Source organism: Eublepharis macularius, chromosome 1, assembly GCF_028583425.1.
Source record: "Eublepharis macularius isolate TG4126 chromosome 1, MPM_Emac_v1.0, whole genome shotgun sequence".
Lineage (NCBI taxonomy): Eukaryota > Metazoa > Chordata > Lepidosauria > Squamata > Eublepharidae > Eublepharis > Eublepharis macularius.
The window spans coordinates 127,436,760-127,457,801 of NC_072790.1; the positions used below are offsets into that span (position 1 = coordinate 127,436,760).

At 41.5% G+C, this 21,042-nt stretch overlaps 1 protein-coding gene across 1 annotated transcript in view; it reads left to right on the plus strand.

Annotated features, from left to right (window-relative positions):
- The window catches only part of SASH1 (SAM and SH3 domain containing 1), a 189,981-nt gene that overhangs the window by 18,702 nt on the left and 150,237 nt on the right, over positions 1 to 21,042 (plus strand). The window contains exon 2 of the mRNA XM_054969939.1: positions 14,487 to 14,615. Within this exon, the coding sequence (XP_054825914.1) occupies positions 14,487 to 14,615 (129 nt within the window). The remainder of the gene's footprint in view (positions 1 to 14,486; positions 14,616 to 21,042) is intronic.

The following is a 21,042-nucleotide window of genomic DNA, read 5'->3' on the forward strand; positions in this document are numbered from 1 at the left end:
TAGAGTAAATTAAAACTGCATGAAAATAAATGGGGGAAAGATTTCTGTAGTGATCAATTTTAAAATTCTGTGTGGCTGAAACAATAGATAAACTTTCAGCATTATTTTTCATGTAATGTCTAATTGAAACCTGTAGATTTAAACACATGCAGCTGTCACCACAGGCACAGACTCATCTCTGTGGTGTAATCTGACAGCACTGGACCACACCATAAACTGCTGAAGTCCTAAATTCTTTTAATAGTCTACAGTACAACTTCTGAGAGAATTATTTAAATTTATGTCTATTTTCTCTAGCTGATTGCTGAGCTTATGCTTCCTAGTGCTTGTTTATGTGCATAGATCAATAGAAACATTTCTTGAGTTCACAATATGCTTGGCATGGAGCTCTGTAACCAGGACAACAGATTTCTGTAACTGTGAACTAAATAGGGGAGAAAAATGAAATTGCCTTTTTTTTAATTACAGCAAGCTGTTAGATGAGAACTGCAAAATGAGAGGTTGGGGTAATCACAAAAATATCAGCATCACTTTTCCTTTGATGAAGAAATTATACTGTCTAAATGCCTGGGTGACGCATGCTAGTTGCGTGGTAACTAGAGATGGGCACGATCAGCATTACAATAGAAAAATACCCACGATAATGGCATTCGCGCGATCAGGACCCGGCGGATCGGTGCCGTCCACGGCAACAGATCCAGCGTTCGGGGGGGGGGGGCTTCATCAGGGCTTGATCAGGGCCATCGGGATCTGATCGGGGATCCAGACAATCAGGCGCCAGTAATCTATTCCCGGGGCAACGGAGCCAGGGGAATGCCTGAGCTGTGTTTGCCCTCCTTCTGTCGCCCTGGAAACCCGAATGGAAGCCCAGCTTTCCTTGATTAGCAGGGCTTCCTTCCAACCACGGAGCAGCAACGCACTCACCAGTTGGGAGAAGAGACCCAGGGGAGGGAGGGGGAAGGGGGTGTTCTGTAGCCATGGGCACTCCAAACGTTTTTTGCTTTTTAAAAAAATGGGGCTTTGTAGGAGGAATGGCTGTTTTTCTGTCTGTCACTCTCTGTTTTTAACCTGCTTTTAAAACACTGTATTTTGTGGGGAAACCTCATTCACGGCTCTGTGTGTGTGTTTAAAATATGCTTTTGGAAGACTGGCTGCTTGCTTTTAAAATCGGGCGGGAAGGAATGGATGATTCTGTCCCTGCTTTTTTTTAAAAGCTGTCTGAAACATGTTGACGGGGTGTCTCTCTCTATTTGGAGAGGCAGGGATGGGTTAAAAATGTTTTTCCCCCTCTGCTCTGTGTGTGTGTGTGTGTGAATGTCCCCTCCCTGAGGGGAGGCGGCTCGTCGCTGGGTTAAAAACTCCCCCCCCTCTGCTCTAAGTGTGTGTGTGTGTGTGTGAATGTCCCCTCCCTGAGGGGAGGCGGCTCGTCACCGCCTCCCCGTGCCCACCGTGCCTGCTGGTCGCCACCACAACCCACCTTCCCACATAGCTGGGAACAGTGGGGCGCCCCTCTGCTTTGGCCTCCCTGATCCCCGATCCCCGGATCGGAAACAGGAGATGATCGGTGTGGATCGGTGATTTGGGGTCGTTGCCAGCGCCGATCCCCGATCAGCTTGATTGGTATTTTTTTTTTGATCGTGCCCACCTCTAGAGGTAACCCAGTGGTTCCTCCTAGGCCTGGACCTGATGAGTCCTCCCTCAAAGACCACATTCTTCCTGGAAAGGACCTTTCCCCCCATTTTTTACTGACAAAAACCGAGGCATCAACGGGCAATAGTCTTGATGTTGCCTAGTGAGGGCCACAGAAGGCATTTATTTCTTAAGGCTACAGATGCTGTTTCTATTATTTTGAGGTGTTTACCCCCAGTTTTTGTTTTTGTTTTTTAGATTTCAGATTTTTCTGATTTGTTCAAATCTCCCCTTAAAGGTTTGTTTCTTGTGAGGATAGTATTATAAGAGAACATTATTATTACTATTAGAACATATTTAACATGTTACCTAATGAGAGCATCTCCTTTCTCCCTGACACCCCAGAACCACAACATTTCTTGCTGTATCCTAGCTGGCATTATTTTGGACCCAGACTCCTTTATATACTAGGGTCTTTTGAAGCAGTGAAATCTGAGATCATTATAAAGTGCTGTTGCCGTGCCCTATCATAATACAAAAATGACATAATAGTTCACAATCTTCTTCAAACCCCAGTCAGATTTGCTTGGCATAGTAAAGGTCAATTTCATGTAGGTGAAGGCCAAATTATTATTAACAAAACTACTGAACCCTGAAACTACTGAAGTTCTTTATTTATAAAGCAAGATACCCTGATAGTTCATTAGCAGCTTCTACTATCTAGAATTGTCAAATTGAATTGTTCTCATTTGTCATATGGAAAAAGATGTCTCAGTCAAATTTAATACAAAAGAAGAAAATTCTGTTTAATACAATAGAAGTGATAAAAGATATTTCAACAGTTATTGGATGAGTTTTTAAAAACTGAAATCATTAATCATAGAGTTGGAAGAGGTTTTACAAACCATCTAGACTCTTAACCACCTGCCTAGTGCAGGAACAGCCTAAAGAATCCTCAACAAGTATTCGTCCAGCCGCTCCTTGAAGATTGCCCATGAGGGGGAACCCACCACATCCCTATGCAGCCAATTCCACTGCTAAATTACTCTTAATGTGAAGATGTTTTTCGTAACATCCAGCAGGTACCTTCCCTCCTGTAGTTTAAACCCGTTGCTTTGAGTCCTATCCATTGTTGCCAACATGAACAGGTCCCTTCCCTCCTCTAAGAGACAGCCTATTAAATACTTAAAGAGAGCAATCATGGGTCCCCTCAACCTCCTCTTCTCCAAACTGAACATTTCCAAACTTTCCTCATAGGACTTGGTCTCCAGGCCCCTGATCATCCTGGTTGCTCTCCTATGCACCCGTCCCAATTTGTCTACATACTTTTTGAAGCGAGGCCTCCAGAACTGCACACAATACTCAAGGTGGGACCTGACCAACACAGTATATAGAGGGACAATGACCTCCTGTGATTGGAATGTTATGCCTTTGTTGACACACGCCAAGTTTGCATTTGCCATTTTTGCTGCTGCATCACACTGACTGTTCATATTTAGCTTCCCAACTACCATACCCCAAGATTTTGTTCACACACACACTGCTAGCCCGAAGTGTATTCCCATCCAGTATGCATGCTTTGCATTTTTGTTACCCAGGTGCAGAACCTGGCACTTATCCTCATTAAATCACATCTTACTCAAATCTGCCCACTTTTCCAGTGTGTGTAGATCACATTGAATTCTGTCTTTGTCTTCAAGGATGTTTGCTACTCCTCCCTTTGGTGTCACCTTTACATTTAATGAGTAATCCCTTCATACCCTCACCCAGATCGCTTATAAAATATTGAAAAGCACTGGGCCCAGAACCAAGCCCTGTGGCACTCTACTGGACACCTCCACAATCACGTGATGCCATCGACAGCTACTCTTTGAGTGCTGTTAACTAGCCAGTTCCCTATCTGTCTAACCATACTAGAGTCCAGTCCACAGTCCTCCAGTTTATCAGTCAGAACATCATGAGGAATCTTGTCAAAAGCTTTATTGAAATCCAGATAAACTACATCAACAGCATTGCCATGATCCAGTAAGCCTATCACTCGATCATAGAAGGAGATGAGGTTGGTCTGGCAGGACATGTTGCGGACAAATCTGTGCTGACTTCCCCATATCACTATGTTTGCACATTGCACATGCTTGCACATTGATGTCTTTAATTTCCGAGCCAGTATCTTCCCTAGGGCAGAGGTCAGGCTGACTGGCCTGTAGTTCCCTGGATTGTTCTTTTTCTCTTTCTTCTAGATTGGGATAACATTTGCCCTCCTCTAGTCTTCCAACATATCACCTATCCTCCAAAAGGCCTGGAAGATGATCAACAAAGAGTCTGCAAGTTCTTTTGTACTCTCTGGTGCACCCAGGGGATTTGTACACCCCAGTGTAGCTAGGTACTGCTCAACATCTTCTCTGCCCATGTCAACCAGCAGCCTCAGTGTCATGCCTTGCCTACTACCATCTTTAGGTGGGCCTGTTCTCTCCTTCAAGGAGAAAACTGAGGCCAAATAGGCACCAAGTTATGTGAAGTCAAGTTCCTGCAACTGTACAGAAATCCAAGACTCTATGGATCATGTTAATACTCATTCCTTTTCAGGGCCACGATTTATAAATGATCAGTCTCTAGACACCATGATTAGTCAAGCATTTCTACTACTGATTTAAATTCAGTGGGTTTAAAGAATCCAAGAACCCTAAATCCTAGATCACTATATCTGAGAAAGATCCCTGTATTTCAGCATTCCTGTTTCCTCATATGCATCAAAAGCATCAAATCAAGAGTCCTGCCCTATTTGTCCTCAAGATCTGATATTAAGAACTGTAGTGCTTCTGCACTTAGTGATTCCCTTTAACTAGCATGGCTAATAGTCAGTGATAGGACTGTACTTCATGAATTATCTAATGCTAAAAACTACCCAAGTTAGTAGAGCTGGATCTAGGGGGGCAGGGGGGTCGCTTGCCGCAGGCACCACCAAAGGGAAGGTGCCAGGCGTGGCTGCTGGCCGGGACCGTGTGCTGTGGAGCTGGCGGTTGCAGTGTGGGTGGCTGAGCGGGAGGGCTGGGAGGCTGACCTGGCTGTGTGCCACTTCAATGGGGCGGCCAGCGCGCAGCTGCTGGCCAGGAGCATGTGGAATCATGGGAGCGCTTCCAGGGGCGCCCACGCTCTGTGCAATGATGTCACTTCAGAAGTGACATCATTGCGCGGTCCTGGGAGCGCACGTGTGTGGTCACAGGGGCGCCAACATCCTAGGGTTGCCCCTGGGTGCAGGGCTGGTGCCAGGTTTTCTGGCACCTGAGGCCAGATACCTGCACCCGGGGGCAGCTTCAGGGGTGTTGCTGCCCCCACGTGCATGTGTGTGAAGCATGCACACACACACCAGGACTGCGTGATGATGTCATTGTGCGTGACGTCATCACACAGGGCATGCGCTGTGGGCTGGCCACCCCATTGGTGAGGCAAGCAGCTGAGACGGTGCACAGGTGATCTCCCACTCTCCCGCTCAGTTGCCTTGCACCGCCCCAGCTACCTGCCACTCCTGGCTATCCGGCACCTGTGTGTTGGTGGCAGCGGCGGCAGCACAGGGCAACTGAGTGGGAGGACTGGGAGGCTCTCTGCTCAGTTGCCCTGCACTGCTGCTGCCAGCACACGCTCCTGGCTAGGCACGTGCGGGCCAGGCATGGCAGGTGGCTGGGGCGGCACATGGGAGCGGCTTCCCAGCCCTCCTGTTCAGCCGCCAGCACTGCCACCGCCAGCCCTGTGGCACATGCCCCTGCCCCTGGTCAGCGCTATAGGCAGCTGCCAGCACTGCCTCAATGGACGCGCTGGCCCTGCCTGGGTGCTGGCGACTGACGCTACGGCACTGCAAGTTAGTAGGTATCACAACATTTTGTGGTAGTGAATTCTCTAAGGTAATTAAAGATGTGAATAAATGTTTCTTTTGTAAGCCCTGAAACTACTGCAGCTAAGTTCTGTCTTGTGTCCCCACATTCAAGTATTAAGAGAAAAATAATTTCCCTCTCCCTACAGCTTTCACAGTTTTATAAATCTGCAGCATCTGTTCAACCCTTGTAAAATCATTTCACACAGTGTTCCTCAAGTGTGTTTAGAGGTTAAAAAGAAAAAACAGAACTCAGCACAAGTTACAATGTGTGGAATAGTTGCCCTACTCCCTTATGCTGGTCCTTTGTATAAGTTACCCTCTCTAGCCTATTATTAGAAGACAGGATACTGGTATATAAAGATTGCCATTCTGCAGTAATTTTTTGTGTGTGCAGGCATGTAATATTCTGTACTAACCCAGCTGCTCCTGAACAGGCGAGGAACAAGAATTGGTGAGCAGATGGAGCAGCTGTTAGAAGCGAAAAGGTATTCAGGGTATGCCTAAACTTCCTGGATGTCCTTCATTTAAAAAAAATGCTTCATCATATAGAATGTCACAAGAACTCTATATTTCATAAAACACACTTCAAATGTTTTCCCCTTTCTTAGAATATTAATTTAGTGACTCTGGGTTTGCCACTTGATATAAAACTTACTGTAACAGAAGTTTTTATGCCTTGTCCCCTTGATTGGCTGCATTCAGACAGTGTGAGGAGACTGACGTTTGTTCATTCATGAACAAACTTTAGCTCCTCAAAGGGCTTACTTTGTGGATACACTGAATTTTAAATCTTTTTTCCTTGATGATTGTTTTAGTTTTGTTTTTAGAATTATGTTCTTCTTCCTCCTCTTGTCCTTCTTCCCTCCTCCCGCCTCTTCTTTCTTCTTCACCACTGTTCTTATTGTTGCTGCCTGCCTTGGGTCCTGGTTATCTGGGTGAAAGATAAGCTTGAAATAAAAATAAGAAATACGGTAAATTATTGAGCTTGTGCGTGCTTGAGCTTCTTGCCTGAAGATGGAAGACTGAAGATGGAAGTCCTAAACTGTGGTCAAGAATTCTTGTTAATAGGAAAGAAACAAACCTCAAGGTTTTTGCATTCAGATACCACAACAAATTGCAGTTGGCTGAAGACTTCCATCTTCAGTCATTTTGTGCTCTGCAAGGGAACGAAGGGATGGAGAAGGGAAGTACACAAGCGCAACAGTCAACCAGAATCTTGCCTTTACAGGCAAACCGTGGGAGAAAGAGCCACTGAAGCTGGAGCAAGGCTCCTTGGCCTGAAGAAAGGCTTTAGATTGTGCTCAATGAAGTGGAAAGATGGGGTGGGGCAGCAGAAAACAACACCGCACCATCCTCTATATGACAGCCCTTCAAGTACTTAAAGATGGTTATATCACCTCTTAGTGGTCTCCTCTCAAGGCTAAACATACCAAACTCTTTCAGCCTTTCCTCATAGGACTTGGTTTCCAGACCCCTCACTATGTTCGTTGCCCTCCTCTGGACACGTTCCAGCTTGTATGTATCCTTCTTAAATTGTAGTGCCCCAAACTGAACACAATACTCTAGGTGAGGTCTAACCAAAGCAGAACAGAATTTTCTGTTACCTTCTATTGGCTAAGAGAAGCATTGTGACACTCAAGAGGCAACTGCAAAGAGGAGAATTTCTGACCACTGAGAGCATGGAATGATGGAGAGCAGTGAGTCCAGGTAATGTTATGCCTATTAGCAAAGAATAACTGTTTCAGATATATAGTATAGTTGAATAGTTTATTGTGTAGTTTAAAATTCCACTGCATTGTTTTTTTACATCAGATATATTATGTATTGCCCTGACCTGGATAGCCCAGGTGAGCCTGATCTCGTCAAATCTTAGAAGCTAAGTAGGGTCAGCCTTGGTCAGTAATTGGATGGGAAACCTCCAACGAAGACCAGGGCTGCAGAGGTAGGCAATGACAAACCATCTCTGTTAGCATCTTGTTTTAAAAATCCCACCAGGGGTCACCATAAGTCAGCTCTTGACTTGAGGGCACTCTCCAAGACCACATCATGTATTATATATGTTCAGGGTGTGTGCTCAATAAATTTATACACAAACTGTTCCTGATTCAAGAAAGATTTATGCAGTGTTGTTTTAAATAGAGATGGAATCACTTAACTAATTCTGTAAATTGCATCCAAGTGTTATCTGTCCTGCCATTCCTGTTTGTATGAACCAAAATATATATTTTAAGTGTGAGATTACATTCCACATATTTTTTTCATGATTGTCTTTCAGTGAAAGTTCCAGTGAAAGTCCTAATGATAAACTGCTCGCATTCACTGTAGCTTTCTACACACAAAACTAACAAACTTTTGTGCTTCAGTTAGTTCAAATGGTATATTTTTCTTATTGTTTAATAGTGTATTATCTTACTATTTTGCTATATAGCCAGGGATTAACATATGAAACATTGTACAGGAGGGAGCACCATTTCTATATTTTCCGTTTACTGTCTTATGTGCCTATGTCAGTCCACCTTTTTGTTTTTCATAGAATCATAGGGTTGTAAGAGACCTCAAGGGTCATCTAGTCCAACCCCCTGCACAATGCAGGAAATTCACAACTATTTCTCCTCCCCACACCCCCAGTGACCCCTGCTCCATGCCCAGAAGATGACAAAACACCATCAGGATCCCTAGCAAAACTGGCCTGGGGGAAATTGCTACCTGACCCCAAGGTGGCAATTGACGTTGACCTAGGCATGTAAGAAGGGGCCATGAGAACTAAGCACTGATGGCACTCTTCCTGCCCTCCCTCTCATGATCTGCCTAGGTTCACAGAATAAGCATTGCGGTCAGATGGTCATCTAGCCTCTGCTTAAAAACCTCCAAAGAAGGAGAGCCCACCACCTCCCGAGAAAGCCTGTTCCACTGAGGGACCACTCTCACTATCAGGACGTTCTTCCTAATGTTTAGCTAAAAACATTTTTGATTTAATTTCAACCCATTGGTTCTGGTCCGACCTTCTGGGGCAGTGGAAAACAACATTTTGCCATCCTCTATCTGACAGCCCTTTAAGTATTTGAAGATGGTTATCATCTCACCTCTCAGTCATCTCCTCTCTAGGCTAAACATACCAAGCTCCTTCAACCTTTCCTCATAACACTTGGCCTCCAGACCCCTCACCTTCCTCGTTGCTTTTCTCTGGACACATTCTAGCATGTCTATATCCTTCTGAAATTGTGGTGCCCAAACTGAACAAAATGCTCTAGGTGAGTTCTAACCAGAGCAGAACAGAGTTTTCTGTTACCTTCTGTTGGCTAAGACAAGCATTGTGATTCTTAGCAGAGGCAACTGCAAAGCTTGCTATAGGGAAAAACTGAGTCTAAATTATTACAATCTAAGCTTGTTTTGATCTGTAATAGTATTACGGTGGCAAAAACTAGGAAGAAGTGGTCTTGGACAACCAAGCTTTTGGAAGCTAGGAAAGCTAAATTTTGGCTGTTAGGGCCAAGTCTGTTCATATTCTCTGAGTGTGACATAAGGAACCCAAAACTGTTTCTAAGAAATCCATCAGTGCAGCATAGTCCAGTCTATTTTGAGACTTTCTTTGGTTCCCAACTTCCTAGGTTTCTGAATTGCATCCAGTGGCTTTGCTATTCTTTTTTTGTGCCAGTAAAAGCACCCTACTTTTACATATCATCGCCCTTGCTTCCCTTTGTGTCCTTAGCTGGTGGGCCACTGAGAAATCAGTATGCATGGAAAGTAAACAGTTTCCCTCACTCATATTAGCCTGACAATGCAGCAACGTTAGAAAATAAACTCTGCTGCAAGGAATGTTCTCAGTGGCACTTACTGCACTCTCATTTTGTTTATACTCAGAACAGAACATGCAAAAGAGTTCTCTTTTTTAAAAAGGTGGAATCTCACTGGCAAAAAGGCTGGCTGCATTCACTCAGCTAGTCCTTTGATCTCATCTGTGTGCAGCTTGTCCAGCACCAGCTGTAATACAGACCTGAGGGATCAGATAAAGCATTGAAGTGCTTCCAGTGCATATCCAGTCTCCAAAATTGCACCAGTCTAGATGTGGCCATATTTTCTTGTAAACTGTATCTGGATTCAGGGACTTTGTCTCTAGTTGTAATATGGAGCTTGTTCACAAAGGCTCTCATGAGTACTAAAGGGGAAAAAATTGACCTAAAGACCCTTTTGTCCCTCCCATGGGGTATGTTTTATTTACTTAATTCAAGGTATATGACAGAATACTGCTCCCTTTTACCCTTAAAATCAAGTAGAATTATGTTTCCCCGCACATTCATGGGAGTGGTGTGTCATGGCCAATATATTTAACACAGTAAGTGCCAGAGCATTCTAATTTGTCTTTGTTATTCACTCCATTAACATCAATCATGATGGATGCTTTCTGTATTCATTGCTATCAGGCTAATTCCCTAGGAATTTCATGGTAATTTATCATTTATACTACATGTTATTATGCTGCCAAATAATCTTAAGTATGCATATTTATATGAAGGGAGTATTGCAGTGCACAAGGCAATATCAGAAGGAAGTCTTGGACAACTGCTGTCCTGGAAAGGTCTTAAGTGCTTGACTTTTCTTTGGTGTTTGTTTTCTCCCCCACTTAAAAATATTAAAATATTTTTCTCTGTTGATTGATTATTCCCTCTGTTGAGCTTTGCATTCTCATAACCATGCTGCAAACAGTATGTTTAAACTGATAATGCATTTCACAAAAATATTTTTTCATTAGAATATATTTGATGCAAGAAAAGGATCAGTTATTTAATTTTAATTTATTTCATTCCAGAAATTACTAGCTTTTAGACAAAAATGATAAAAAATTAAAATACAAGGCAACAGAATATTATTCCTAAATTTAAAAGAAAAAAATGAAAATATTTAAAATAGCATAGTTGAAAATTCACTGAAAAATCAACAGGCTTGCTTTTTGATTATCCTAATGTTGATTTAAGATTATGCAGTTTATTTTTAGAAGAAATCCCTTACAATGAAACAACTGCAGTGTGGATTTGCAATTTGGTGATGTTTACAATCATTTTCAGGTTAGTAAGTTTAGGTTTTGGACCTGGAAAACTAGATAATGATAATGTTAGATATGTTATTTTGCTTACCAAATGCTGATCACAGCTTTCTAGGCTAAACTAAGGGTAGATTTAAGTGGACTCTTAGAAATGCAAAAGATTAAATATCTAGTGACATTGGATGTTAATGTGATTGTGTAAATCTACAGCTGAATTGATGCTATTTTTCTAAGAAGCACATCGACACTTTGGTCTTCATTTACTGGGGTGGTTTTTAACATACTTTTATCATCACTGATTCATTGCAACTCTATTTCTATATTTATATGTATTTTTGTGTTTTAATTGAATATCATAATTAAGAGGTTTTATTATTATCTGTCTTGAGCCTGGATACAAATTTTTTAAAATAAAGAACATTACCTAGCCAAAGTTAAGTTCTTTTAAGTCCCATGAATTTCAGAAGGAAAAAATGCAATTTAAGCACATGTTTAATCCACCCATTTGGGTTTAAATGAGTAGAAAAATCCATGTTTGAAATTTAATCTGCCCAATTGACTAGTTCAGAAATTTTGTTAATCAAACCACTGTTTCTAGTTACTTGTCTTACATTATATATCTGGCAGCTGTTTCCCCATGCAAGGATCTCCCAGTGTAAGTCGTTTGTTCATGGGCTCATACTTTTAGATCCAGTCAAAGATGTAATGTCAAAGTGATTACCAGTTTACAATAACTTACTTGGAAAGCAAGAACATTTCTTATATAGCTTATTAAAAGGTAAGTGATTATGTGAAAAAAGAAATAAAAGTTTCAGGCAGGCAGCTGTGTTAATCTGAAGCAGTAGAACAAAATTTGAGTCCAGTAGCACCTTAGAGACCAACAAAATTTTCTAGGATATAGGGTTGCCAGGTCCCCTTACCCTCCTGGCGGGAGGGAGGGCCTGGCAGTCACCTTGTGAGACTTCTCCCATGTGCACAAAGTGCACACACACTTCTGGTATGGCACAATGACATCACTTCTGGAAGTGACATTGTGGGCATGCTCTGAGCCTTCACAGGAACCAAAACAGGCCTCTGTGAAGGATGGGAGCATGCCTGCCGCCAGGCACAATAACTTCACTCCTCCAAGTGACATCATCACACCATGGGGTGTAAAGATGTCACACCTGCTGTGTGCTGACCCAGGAGGTTTTTTACCTCCCATGCCTGTTCCCCAGGGCCTTTAACCCTGCTGGCCAGATGAGTGGGGGGGGCACAGGCTGGGAGCGGGAAATCCCTCACTCCCACTGGGGTACTGGCAGCTCTAATATGAGCTTATACAAAGATCTAATGGAGTGAACTTTGACTTATGAAAGATTATGCCCTGGAAAAATGTATTGGTCTTTAAGATGCTACTGGACTTGAAGAAAGAAAATGAATACTTTCTAAAGCTTGTGTTTCTCTAGTTTGCTTTCTGTCAGCTGGCTGGCAAGAAACTTTTACAGATTTGGAGACAGTGCCTTATATTATAATACATTAGCAGAAAACTATGTATTCTGGACAGGTCCTTGAATATGCTTGGGCAACTTGGTTGACAGCTGGAAATTTCTTAGCAGTATACTTTTTGGCTTTTTTGAAGATGGTGTTTGCCTGCCTGTTAGTGAACTGATAATATGCAGGAAATTCATGATTAAGATTTACTCAGTTTTCTTGAAACTGATTGGCAGCCCCAGAATGCTGCCTTGAAAATCTGGGATGTAGAGGAGAGAGTTGTTTAATCCTTTGCTAGTTCCTTATGTAAATTTACTTCTCTTCCCAGCTGCAAAGCTGCAGTTGATCTCTATGGGGGGAAATACAGTTACAACCGTTCTCCCGACCCCTGGAGCTCATTGCATTTGGGGCTAGAGGGTTTAAATTGGGGAAATAGGCACAGGAGGAAGAGGTTAAGCACCTGTCTCCATCTCTACTTCCCAGATTTTCAAAGCTACCCATCGGGCTGCTAATTAGTTTTAAAAAGCCTGGCAGACTATAATCATGAATATGCTGTATTCCATCTAGTTCGGACCTCAAAGGGGTAAGGAATTGTAGTCCTGGCCATAGACAGGCTGCAGAGTTCAGCAAGAAGCCAGTAGTGAAGATCACATAAGTAGCAGAACAAGAGACAATTCAATTTTTGAGACAGGCGAAATCAAGGGTAACCAACAGGTTAGAGCAGGTAATGCAGAGTGAAATACTCCTGTGGTGAATTTCCAGGTCTGTCTCCCTGATTAGACTCCATTTAAATAACCACTTCTGAAACATACATTCTCGCAACCTTGGTGTGTCTTAGAGCCATGGACTGGCATGATAGCAAAAGTGAGATGGCTAGAGATGAGAGAGATGTTGGGGAAGGCTCATTCTTCTGTTGTCAGTATCCTCAGATACCAGAGTTGCCAGCCTCCTGGAGGCGCCTGCAGACCTCCCAGAATTGCAACTGATCTCCAGATGAGAGAAGTCAGTTTCTTTGGAAAAAATGGCTACACTGGAGCATGGATTCATACCCCACAGAAGTTCTTCCCTTTCGCAAACCCCATTCTTCCCAGGATCCACTCCAAATCTCCAGGAATGTCTCAGCCAAAGTTGGCAACCCTATCATACACTATTCTTAGAGATAGGAAGTAATGAAAGCAAGATTCAGTGGGGGGCTTTTGTTTGAAGAAGCCTCTGTAAAAAGGGCTTGCCTCGCTGGCTGATCCTTGAAAAAGCCAGAGGAAAGGGTGCTCTCATTCACAGGGTCCTTGATATCCCAGGTCTCTCGCGTTGGTCCAGAGGTTTTAGTCCATTCCCTGGACCATGACATCCAGCTTTTTAAAGAGTATGTTTTAGTTTATGCAAAGTAGCTGGGATTATTACCTTCATGTAATAGTGTGTGTCTTAATTTTGTCTTAAGGGTCTTCATTGCCCTGAAAGAGATTCAATATCTTCTTTCTGTGCCTGATACAATGTTAACATATTGGCTACTGATAACACTGGATATGCATTTTGCATAAGATTCATTATTTTAAAAAGTATGTGGGGTTAAAGGATGATTTCTAATTATGTTACAGTTTCTCATAACTCTTAGAATTATGATCTTTAGCAACGACAAATACCATATAGTATCTTCTTTAAAAAAATTAAATTCCCCCCCCCCCCCATATCTTCTTTCAAAGTTTGTGTGCTCGTTAAAACTTGAGTTTACATTACATTGGTCCTCCTTTACAGTAGCATTATTTCCTCCATATCTTTTTTCCAAACTCTCCTTTTTCCCAGTGGTTCCCTACAACATGATTTGTGCACTGTTAAGACAGGAGATTATTGTTGATATAGTGATGCTTTGTGCCAATAAAAATACCACTCTCAAATACTTGGGAGTACATTTTCATCACATACTCTACAGATGCAATGTGATAGAACAGTATAACAGCAATAATATCTGGAATCCCCTGAGTATTAATGTGAGATTGGTATTTCCAACTTTATAATAGAGATTAAAAATAAGTTCTGAAGAGAACTGTGTGCTGCCTCTTTCATCCATTAACTGGCAAATTCTGATTCGAAGTATAATGAAAGAGCAGACTTAAAGGTTTGTAGGAATTATTAGCATGTTAATCTAAACCTTGAGAGTGCCAGAATGGTATTGGCTTTAAGCGGTAAGTATGGAATTTATGGTTGGACATCATGTACAGATCAAATTTGAGCATGTATTGTTGTGATATCTTGTGAAAGATGGGGGAACCATTTCTGGTCTTGTGACAATGGATGTTGTTTCTTAACAAGACTTCTAACATTTTAAAGGACTGAACTGTATCTCTGATATTAATTCCTAAAAGCCTGTGGAACTGAAAAAGGCATTCTCTGCATAATTATTTACAGTAGAGTTTTTTAAAATCTACCAAATCTGGTTTAGAATGTAAGCTTTTTTATTCTTTTTGTATTTTTCTGTAGGATGGATCATTGGGCAACATTGATGACCTGGCTCAACAATATGCAGATTATTATAATACCTGCTTTACTGATGTATGTGAGAGAATGGAAGAGTTGCGCAAACGGAGAGTTTCACAAGACCTTGATGTGGTAAGCAGATAATGAGTAGTGCCCATTTTGAAATTCCATATTCATTGTAGGAGTAATATTAGACTGTAATATTAGACTGTAAGAGCCCACTTTTTACCACTTTTGCAGTGGTAAAAAGAAACGGACTTAAACCGAGCTGAATGTGTGAATGAAATAATAGTTGAAAGCATATTACTGTTATCCAGGTGTTATCTATCTGCTTCATATACAAATGTTACATCCAAAAGGTTTCAGCAGCTTAGATTGAAGTATTTAGCACCTTCCATAAACATCTTCCCTCGCTGCTTCTTTTTTTTTTTTAAATAAAATTTTATTAAAACTGTAATTCCCTCACTTCTGATAAACTGTCAGTTTGGTCTCACCATTTTGAAATAAATGTTGAATGTTGAAGCCAGTCTAATATTACTCTATTAATGTCTAAACTGGTAATGATCTTGTGATAATGTTTGTTACACTTTCAGGCTCTGTATTCTTTGGCAAGATCTAAAAATAGCTGCATTTATATGTCCAGGCAGCTGGGACCGCTGCTTTGAGAACAAGAGAGGTGACAACCGGCTAAATTAATTAAATTACAGTGAGTCTTTCTCAAGAGGAATAGCTAGAGGGGTTAAACTCCAAAGAAACAAATCAGATAATGAAAAATGTACATGTAATAACTAGTCAGAGAGGCAATGTTGTTTTGTGGCCAAACAAAAATAATTATATTAGCAAAGCTGGAAGCTTAAAATCAATCCAGTTCAAATTTTTTGGTACTACCTAGTGCAGTTAGGACTTGGGAGGGGGCAAGAGTCAGCAGTATGTCTCTGCTTGTCAAAGTAATAGTACTTGTTAATGCCCCCCTAGGGATAAAGCACGAAGCAGCTCTTCTAAATTGAATATCTTAATTATTTTATGTGGCTGAGTAAGAGACTGCACTATTGTGGTGAGTCATGGGGTTTATGACAGATCTTTAATTGTCCTTTAGTCATTGCATTACTTGTTGTTATCCGCTTATACAAATTTACTTTCAGAAACTGACACAACATAAAACGCCAGATTCATGTATAGTTGCCTGGTCTTAGCTCATCCTTGACAAACTCCCCACACAGCGGGGAAAATAGTGTCAAAACCTTAGGGAGAAACACGTAGCTGATATCTTCATAGGAAAGAGACTGTCTATATAGATAAGAGAGGAAGCAGGAAAATACACATGACATACAATCTAAGCATGGAAGAAATATACAAGCCTAGCCTAGTAGTCTGAACTAAAAAAGGGATCATCTGCATACAATCTGCAGTGCCCCAAGATTAGACCATGAAGTATGTGTAATGTTCTGCTGGTTAATATGAAGCCGTGAACACTGTGTAAGCATTGGCACAGATGACAGAGTTGGATATGCAACCAGACAGCATATGTAAAACTATTCTGTATATTATGACTTTTTCTGGGACAGACTATCAATTCAGGTAGGAATTCTGCCAGTTTGGGAGCTCACAACTGAATTTCTTTTTCTGTGCTTTGGGTCTGGGATGGGAGCAGTGCTAGTTCACAGAAGAAATAATGCTGCCCAGACCAAACACATATGTAAAAAAGACTTTTACATTGCATCTGATGGCAGTTGGCTGCAGTAAATACACCCCAGTAAGGTGTATTGTAGAAGGCTTGAAGGACCACACTGTCATTCCATACAGTGTATAAATGTTAGAAATGAATTACAAGTCTCTTGTGCACTACTTGTAGCCCGGGTGGTGTTCATTCATGAGTTTGCCTATAATTTTGGAATTCTCTGATTGGTTCATGTAGTAAAACTACATAAAACCCATAAAACTCATTGTGGAGATACTGGTGAGCTCTTTCTTTACCGCCTTGTGACATTCTGTGCATATATTTCAGTCATCACTGACTGTTCATTTTTATAGGAAGACTTTAATGTTATTTCCAGAGCCCCATCCTATGATCTGTTCTAATGCCAAGACACAGACAAAATTAGAATTTGGCAGAAAATGTACATTTTGACCCATTCATGACAGGAGATGATCATGATGATAGTTTATTCTTTTTTACTTGTTGTGGTGTAAGGATGAATAGAACAAATCCAAATCAGCAGTGGTCTGCTGATGACATATGGCTCTGCCTTGTTCCATATACCACAATTTGTGATAGCAATACATGCTCAGATTTTATTGAATTTTATTGAATCTATGATATCTGCCTGCTATATACCATAAACATACAAAGCAGAAATTATATTGTAATCTATGTACTTTATAAAGCTATTTTCTGCTGCATTCAAAATTTGCATTTCTCTTATTCATTTAAAGTTTGTTAATCCTTCCTAATTTAATAAACTAATTAAATAGAATCAAGTAGAATTGTGGCCATGGAATGATTTGACAGTGGAATTCTAAATAACAGTTACACCATTCTAAAACTATTGCCTTCAGTGGCCAGAAGGTGTAACTGTTTAGGATTGCATTGTAAGTTTCTCAAGGGAAGTCTTATAAACTGGAATGTTAAAACCATCTGAAATCTGTAGAAGTTGTAGACAACAGAACCACCTATTTCATGATAGTCTGGAATGAATGGAATGAACTGCAATTCTGTCTAGTTCTGTGATACTGTTTTATTCTCAAACTGCAGCATACTGGCTAGTCCTAGTAATGACTGACACAGTAATGAAATCTTGTGACTAGCCCTGGGAATTTTGGAAGGCAGCTTCTGGCAACTTCTGTGCCAGTTAACGAACCATGGGTTTATGGCTTGAGAACTCCCTTCCATTTAGACAGATGGGCCTAATTTGTCTCTTTTCATTACACGTCTGAGGAAGGTGGTCTAGAAAAAAAACATGTGCATTGAATTAGTTCACATGAAAGGTGCAGAGCTATGAGTAAAATAGTTAAATAGATGTGTGCAAATGCAAGTCAGACCTGAAGATGATCTGATAGTAGGGTTGCCAGGTCCAGACTGGGAAATTCCTGGAGATTTTGGGGGTGGAGCCTAGAGAAGGTGGGCTTGGGGAGGGGAAGGGCCTCAGTGGGGTATAATGTCATAAAGTTCACCCTTCAGAGCAGCCATTTTCTCCAGGGGAACTGGTCTCTGTTGCCTGGAGATCAGTTGTAATTCCGGGAGATCTCCAGCTACCACCTGGAGGCCGGTAACCCTATCTGATAGCTTTTCCTTGGGAAAAGACGGTAGGAGAAGATGTATGGGGAGAAGTGGCGACTTGGGCATATTTCCATATCCTCAGTATATTATGTGTCAAACTTTTTAATAGGTAGTTCATGGCAATATCTTATTACTAACAAAGTTTTGGAAACATGATTTAGTTTTTCTGTGGATGTGGAACTCAAAAGCGTTTATATTGCCAGATTATTTTGATGCTAGCAGTAGCATGAAAACCGTGTAAAAATACTTTATGGTTGGACTAGGGTGAATGGAAGGGTTGGGTGAATGGACGGGATTTGTGCAAAAGGATATCCTCTGCAGTCTGTGTGTTTTGAAAGTGGGGCACCCTTGTAAAACCAAATTCACAAGGCTACAGAAGGAGAAATGGTCAAAATCATTTGCTGTTCTGCTTGATTCCCCCTCCTTTCTGTATCATTTTGTGCTGTGGTGCATTTTGTTTTGATGGTTTCCCAGTCCTAGCATGGGCCTTTTGAGATTTGTGTGTAGAGGGGAGCTGCTGGGTGAAGAACTTCTTGCACAAGGTACTTTTACTTACTCAGCCATAGGACCCAACTCATTATTGAAATTCTGTATCTCAATGCATTTTTTAAATAGGATGAAGATAGACTTAGGCATTTAGAAATTGCTCTGAAGGGGAAAAAAAGTAAAAATAACATTGGTACCCTGATCAGTGCTGAGTTCCTGACCCTGACTGTCAGGGCTCTCCTAGGCTATGTAGTCCTGTGGATTTTCTAGCCATTACACATATTTTCCTTACCGTAATGGCTTTGTCACAAGATTTGTCACAAAAATATCTAAAGATGTGTGTTATAATGAGGACTAATTTGAGTTGTTTTTTTCTGATGGATGGGAGGCTGTTCTGGCCCTGGGATGAAAAACACCAATCCCCTTTAGTCCTGTTTGGTGTGTGAACAGAGCAGCCGGCAGCCATTCAGGATCCCTGGAAAGCCTGGAGGAGCCAGATGGGAGGGGGGGGGATGAGAGGGAAAAAGCTGTCACACTGCCAGCTCTCATCAAATAGGATCGGAACCTTCAGAGAAAGAGAGTCTGGAGGGATCCAGTTTCAGGGTTTGCCTAGTGTGTATGTAGGCTAAACCGGAAAATGAAGAGAGAGGGTTTGGGAGAGAGCCTGTCTCTGGAGACTTTGGAAGTCACAGCACCTGTCTTTTGAGATAAAGCAGGAGGAAAGCTGAAGGAAAAGTTCAGTTCTGCCTCAGGGGCAGTGTAAACAGACATTTTAGAGAACTGCTTCAGCAAGAGATCAGACTATTTCTTGTGTAGCTCTGCCTGTACAGTGACAGACTTGTTTATCCCTACCTCTGGGAAATAATAGAGCAATGAGGCCTGGCTCTGGTGATAAGCAAACCTGGTAACTTCACCATTTAAAGAAAATTTATCACATAACCTGTACAAAATTAAATCTTATTGTTCTTTTATTAAACCTCCCGCTTGTGTTATCTTCAAGCTAAATGCAAAACTTACTTCACAGCAAAAACTCAAAGCCTTTTTACTTGCTAGTCTAAGGACATTTTGAAACTGAGTGGAAAGTTTATATCTCAAAACCAATCAGTTCCCCCACATTCATAAGGGACAGTATGAGTCCGCTCACTTACAAGAAAGGGTCTGTCACAGTTGTATAAACAAAAATGCAGAGAGTGAAGTATTCCAGAAATATGCAGATTGATACTTATATGTGCATTTATGTATATGAAGTTACTGCATACAAATACTGCAGACATAAATTTGTGTTTAATTTGTTCAGTATAAGTCTTGCTGTTAAAAGGTACTGGGTAAAAGAAATAGTATGTTGGGATCCATAATTGTTTTGTGTTTGCGAGCTATTGTCTCTCTAGAATACCGATTCTACAAAGTAGTCATGGGATATCACTCCTACTCCTTGACAGGCCATATATGTAGCATTAGGGCTGTCCCATGGCAGATCTTAATAATAAAGAATAAATTACCCTCTAAATTTTTTTCACCAACACAACTGTATTTATAGCCTAAGTAGATAGAAATATGAGCTATGCAATTTTTTTTACTGTAGTTAGTGATTTCAAACTTTTGCTAGTTTTTAACAAAAAATAACTAATTTTGATAGCTGGGATTTTGCTTGACTAATATGATGGCTTCTGGAGCAGTTTAATGTTTGTTATTTGCATTTCAAATATTTGGCCTGTTTCTGTACTGTTTATAGTGTTTTGGTAAGAACCATTACATTCACCGTAAAAAGTGAAGTGTTGAGGGAAGAGGATTGAGCTTGTAATGAGATGCATTGCAGATGGAGTTGCACTGGACATCTGTTTAAAATTCTGTTTGGGCCAGAAAATTGACACTGTTGAGATGACACCTTGTTAGTATTATCTGTTTCCTCTTTGAGATTGGAGCTGTATCTGTGTGCTTGACTGCCCCCCCACCCCCAAGTTTGTACTGCTTTCTGTGGAGTACTAAAGAGCAAATATAGCTGTAAAAGAGCAAACTGTTGTGCAGTCTAATCCATCACTGCCAGTAGCCAAACAACATCTGATTCTGTATTGTTTATTGTGGCTACAGATGCATAAGGCTGAGGCTCCACAGCTTGAAAATTAGATACAGTTTGTGACAGTTATGTTACGGCTTTTAAATGAAATCTGAACATAATTGTTACTCTTACACTTATAGGTTTAAGCATAAAAGCTACACTGCTAGCAAATAATCATTTTACAATAAATCATAATTACAGAATCAGAAATAGTGACATTACAAGTGGGCCCCCATAAAAATCGTGGGAGGGGGATTCTTGGGAGTCATGACAGACTCCCAGCTCTGGCCTCCTCCCTGCTTCACCTAGGGATCCTATTCTCCCATTGGGGTGGAGATCCCTTGCTTTCACCCTCCACCCCCCACTACCACTCACCTGGTTGGCAGGGGAGAAGGGTGTGGGAATGGGCCTCCCAGGCATGCTCCCGGGGTGGCGCAATGATGTCACTCCTGGGAGTGATGTCATCATGCCACCCTGAGGGTGCGTGCACTTTGCTGTGGGCCGATTTGGTCCCAAAATGGGCTGAATTGGGCCTATTTGAGACCTAAATTGGCCCATTGCGAAGTGCATCCATGCCCCTGCACCTGCACAATGACGCCACTCCCGGGAGTGACATTATCGCACAGCCCCAAGAGAGTGCACATACTTTGCATTGAGCCAATTTGTACCTTAAATGGGCCAAATTGGGCTGGGTTGAAGGCAAATCAGCCCATTGCGAAGTGCACACGTGCTCCTGCACC